Here is a 5,216-nt window from a genome sequence, read left to right on the forward strand (position 1 = left end):
AAATATGAAAGTTTAATACAACTTAAGGGATAAAAGTATTGGCTTCAGTAATCACCTGGTCTTCCCAAATGCATCCAGGGAAAGTTATATTGACCCCATTGGTGTCAGTTTCCTACAAATAAATCTCAGTGAGGATAGGGGTATAAGTTATCATGACTTGCTGATCCATATCATATTGGTTAGTAAGACCATTAATGACAATGGACAAAAGACTCAAAGTAACTCTCAACTCTTCCATGTTTAGTGAGGGTGATTCTTTATACAGGTCAGTTACATATCTATAGTTCCTGACTACAGTTCCTACAACATAAGAATCTTACATATGAAACCTGTGAAATTCATGAAAGAACACTGAGTGCTTAAATGTCACATATCAGTGTTTAAAACTGGTTGAACTGTGAAATTCACTCTGGAAAAGTCATCCAGTTCATGTCACTCCGCTGTGCTGCCTGTAGCATTGCCTTCAGTTGTGCCTGCACGTCAGCAAGCTTCTGTCTGTCTAAAGTACTCTGATAATACCATCTTTCATAGCAATGCACAGGGATAGGGTAAATCACATATTTCAGCTCCATTAGTGGTAGTAAGTTTTGCAGAATTCTCATGAGCATGGACATTGTAATGGGGTTAGAAGCAAAACTAAGCACACGGAGATGGGAACAGTGGCTAAGGGCCGGGATAAGAGAAAATATTGTAGAATCAGTTATAAGACAATGATTTATCTCTAGATGCTGCAGGGTACCAGAGACCTTCTCCATAAGTGTTTGTAAAGGCTCACAATCTTCCCATGTCATTGAGTTGTTACTGAGATTCAGCAGCTTGAGGTGGGCGGTCTGAGGACACTGGGACAGAAATCTGAAGTCTCTGTAAGAAAGCTCACAGAAAGGCAAATTCAAGTAATCCAGACCATGTGGCAGGACTCTGTAGGGAGAAAACAGAGAAGCACTGCTGAAGAATGAGGAATTGGTGAGGGAAACCGCATCTATGAATCTAGAACAAACTACTTTGCACATTTATTGCTGCAGCAACTAACAATTTGGGCTTTAACTCACTAAATAGGTTTATGATTTTAAGAAACATTCTTTTTCACTCTTAGACACAGATTTGTAATCTTCAGAATATGTACAAGATAGTGTTATGCTCAGTTCTGTGAAATAATAAGTGAAAAAAATAGCCTACTTGGTATTTACAGTCCATGGGGAACAAATTCTACTATTCGCTGAAACAGGGTCAGGAATAAAAGCCAAATTCATGGCCCTAAATCACAAGATTCTGGACCTAATTCTTGAGCATATAACACATGAACAAAAATGGTCTGACATTATGAACTATGGAGATCATTTGATGAGCACATCTGTAAGCATGAAAGAATAAAATCTCTAACTTCTTCCACCACTTTGCTTCCAGTTCATCTCTAACTTGCTGGAGAAAGGCCTTTTCATTAATATAATTTGGGCCCTGCGTTGTGTGTATGTGTGGTTGGCTGCATAAATAAATGGATATAACTTATTTTTATAAACCTGCCTTTTCCCTTATTATAAATAAAGTGCTCAACTGGACAGTTTTAAATTTCCAGTCGTGATATTGCTGACATTCTTATCACAACAGATTCCAACATGGCTTATGAATGCTATATAATAATTTCATTCCTTTCTGAACAATAGAGTGTCTAGTAAACCCAGTACCCCTCCCCTCGAACTCCTACCTGAGCAATTTGTGTAGACCATTTGTTAGGCAGAAGAAAGACAAGTTTAGATCGTGAAGGTTGTCCATTCGCTCAAGTTGGGTGAGGAATCTTTTGAATATTTTCCCATTCAGAGATGTGAGGGTGATTTTAGACAAACTAAGACTGTCCAAGTGGACCATCTGAGACAAAAGGGTGTTGATATCATTCAGGGAAGCCTGTTCAACTGCCAGGTGATCAATACATAACAGATTCAGAAGTTTCAGTGTATTGTTACAGCCAGACAGGTTATCAATTTGCAGATCACGACAGCAGAGGTGTAAGGACCCTGAACTCTGTTCAACTTTACTGAGAAGGAAAGACAAAAATGCCCTTGTTCTCAAGGTACCATTAAGGGAAAGGTCCACTAGTAATTCAGTAGGATATCTGGACAACTCAGCCTCAGATCCTAAATTTACAGTGCTATGTTCTCCTCTTTTGCGGGAAGAGGTTTGAGAATAAGAACAAGAGTGAAAACAGAAAGATTTGGTCTTGATTTGAAAACATGTGGTCCTACAGTCAGCATTCTGTCTCAAATCTAGGACCTTCAGTTTGGAGCCCCTGTAAGGGAAAGAGGAAATAACACATGTGAGAGCATATTTTAATATATCCTGAGAGAATTAATGATAACATATAGGGGAAAGGCCTCTCTTGATCTTCATTCCATACAGCAAATACTAGCAAGTATTTCCTATGAAAATAAAACATACAGCATTTTCTATCCTGTACTCTCCATTAATGAACCCATTTCAGTTCTTTTATCTTCTATGTAATATATTCATCATGCAAACCAATCATTAGTATTGTCACTCACATCTGTTACACAACTAAAACCTCTCTAAGACACTGAACTCTTTTAAATAACTTCAACTGAGAAAGCAGAAAGAGTGTAAGAGTCAGTGGGGCTGGAGGACACCAAAGAAACATGACCCTCTAAAGCAAAAGGATCTTGGCACATTTGAACTCACAGAGACTGAGACAGGGCCTACAGGTCTGCACCAGGTGTGGCCCTAGAGCTGAAAGGAGAACTGAACACACGTGCTCCTATCCCTAATCCCACAGTTAACTCCAATTGATAACCATTAACAAATGAAAATTTTGTTTCTTCCAATGGAGTCACACTGGGTAAACTACTCTTTTTTATTGCTTTTATTCTGTTTAGGTATGTGGCTGATGTCCATGATTTCTCCAAACTTTTTTATTGGATATTTTATTTACATTTCAGGTGTTATCCCCTTTCCCCATTCCCCCCATCCAGAAACCCCCTATCTAATCCCCCCTCCTCCTGCTTCTGTGAGGATGAGCCCCCACCCACCTACCCACTCCCACCTCCCCACCCTTGAATTCCCCCACACTGGGGCATCCAGCCTTTATGGGACTAAGGACCTCCTCTCCCACCTATGCCTGACAAGGCCATCCTCCCCTACATATACAGCTAAACCCATGGGTACCCTCCCTATGTGCTCCCGGGCTGGTGGCTTAGACCTTGGGAGCTCTGATTGGTTGGAATTCTTGGAACTAGAAAATATCATCCTGAATGAGGTAACCCAATGACAAAAGAACACACATGGAATGCACTCACTGATAAGTGGATATTAGCCCAAAAGCTTGCAATACCCAAGATACAACTCACAGACCACATGAAGCTCATGAAGAAGAAACACCAAAGTGTGGGTGCTTCGGTCCTTCCTAGAAGGAGTAACAAAATACTCATGGGAGCAAATATGGAGACAAAGTGTGGGACAGAAACTGAAGGAGGGGCTGTCTGGAGACCATTCCACCTGGGTATCCATTCCATGTGCAGTCACCAAAGGTAGACACTAATGTGGATGTCAGGAAGTGCATGCTGACAGGAGCCTGATATAGCTGTCTCCTTAGAGGTCTGCCAGAGCCTGACATATACAGAGGTGGATGCTCACAGCTAACCATTGAACTGATCATGGGGTCCCCAGTGGAGGAGGTAGAGAGAAGACTGAAGGAGCTGAAAGGGTTTGTGGCCCCATGGGGAGAGCAACAATAAACTACTCTTAATGGTGGACTTCATGCTCAGCAGTGGATGGCTGACAGAAAACCAACTCAGTGGCACCTTTGGGGGTTCCTTATCTCATAATGTTGTCAGGGCTTTCTTATTTCTATTTTTAAATGTTGCTGTTATATTCAATGTCTTATCTCTTTTTACCCTCCAGGTTCTTTACGTATGCATTTTGGCTTCAACTTTTGTGTGTTTATGGGATTCCTAACTATGCAATAGACTGGGTCTCTGCTTCTGTATCTTTGTGTGTGTGTGTGTGTGTGTGTGTGTGACTTCTCTTAGGCTCCTTTCCTTCTCTTTCCTTGTTTTGTCCTATTCTGATTTGTTACTTTTATTTTATTTGATTTTCCTGTAGAATCCTGTTTGTTTTCTAAAGAGAGACAATAAAATGGGAAGAGGAAATGGGGAGAGACTAGGAAGAATAGAAGGAAAGAAACCATGTTAGCATATAGTATATAAAATCTATTTTTAATAAAAGAAAAAATTCAAAACAAAACCATACCTCAACAGTTAGACCCAAACACCCCCCATTCACTGTTAGCATTCACTATTAACTATCTCTGGCATGCCTTATTTCTCTGCTGCCACAGACTGAAGACTAACCTGATGCTGTCTTACCATGTTACCATTATACAGAATCTTACCGAGAAGCATAGGCAGGAAGAACCTGAAGACCATCAATCATGGCTTTCAAGAGTGCACTGTGTGTTTCATGTGATCTTAATTTTCCGATGTGGAGACAGAAAAAAGGCCAAACCTTCACTATTGCTGTCACTGTCTTCTTACACCCACCCAAGAAGGCAGCAGTGAACAATGGAATGAAAAGTTCTCTTGGGATCTCCTCGAGTGATTGGATTATTATAGGCTCATTCTTGAGTAGACTCTGCATAGCAAGATCTAACAGTGTGGCTGGGTCCTTGTAGTCCATCTTCACAAACCTATATCAAGATGACAAAAACTGTTCAGTTTTGAATCAGTGCTAACAATGTAGAATACTATAGTGTAAATATATGAATTAGGGCATGACTTCTAGGATCTCCGCTATTGTCAAAGGATAGATATTGATTAGTATATAGATTATAATCAACATATATTAAAATGACATTTGAAATCATAAGTAAGTTGGAAGGCAATATTATGTAGCTACCTACCTGCTAATGTTTCCTCTGCAAAAATATAAAACAACAAGAAGTAGAAATGTAAACATACAGAAAAGTAATATATTCATTTTTATGAAAGTAAAAAATACTAGACCATAAAGAAATAACTGTAATTAAAAGAAATGGAATGAAACCCCAGCACATCGTTATAACCATACTTTCTGGCAGGTGGAGATCGAAATTTCATAAGATACACATAAAAAGTGATCCTGTGGGGCTTCAAGTTGATCTAATACAATTGGCAGAAAGATTACATCCAAAATAAACCCAAATTATGAATACTATCTTTAAGGTAATATCACAA

At 39.5% G+C, this 5,216-nt stretch overlaps 1 protein-coding gene across 1 annotated transcript; it reads right to left on the reverse strand.

The window, feature by feature from the left end:
- Nucleotides 1-404: 404 nt before the first annotated feature.
- LOC117695372 (melanoma antigen preferentially expressed in tumors-like) lies at nucleotides 405-4,680 on the reverse strand. The gene is made up of 3 exons (XM_034486237.2): nucleotides 4,397-4,680; nucleotides 1,703-2,281; nucleotides 405-918 (listed from the first exon to the last, which is right to left on the reverse strand). The coding sequence occupies exons 1-3, from the start codon at nucleotides 4,678-4,680 to the stop codon at nucleotides 405-407; spliced, it is 1,377 nt and encodes a 458-aa protein (XP_034342128.1).
- Nucleotides 4,681-5,216: the final 536 nt, after the last annotated feature.

This window comes from Arvicanthis niloticus, chromosome X (assembly GCF_011762505.2).
Source record: "Arvicanthis niloticus isolate mArvNil1 chromosome X, mArvNil1.pat.X, whole genome shotgun sequence".
NCBI lineage: Eukaryota > Metazoa > Chordata > Mammalia > Rodentia > Muridae > Arvicanthis > Arvicanthis niloticus.

What these genes read in the sequence shown, in the direction of transcription:
- LOC117695372 (XM_034486237.2), bottom strand. Translation starts at nt 4,680, where the DNA reads ATGGACTACAAGGACCCAGCCACACTGTTAGATCTTGCTATGCAGAGT. An exon ending in CTTCCTGCCTATGCTTCTCG is followed by an intron (nt 2,282 to 4,396) that starts GTAAGATTCTGT and finishes TTTCCCTTACAG; the next exon opens with GGGCTCCAAACTGAAGGTCC. An exon ending in GGTCTACACAAATTGCTCAG is followed by an intron (nt 919 to 1,702) that starts GTAGGAGTTCGA and finishes TTCTCCCTACAG; the next exon opens with AGTCCTGCCACATGGTCTGG.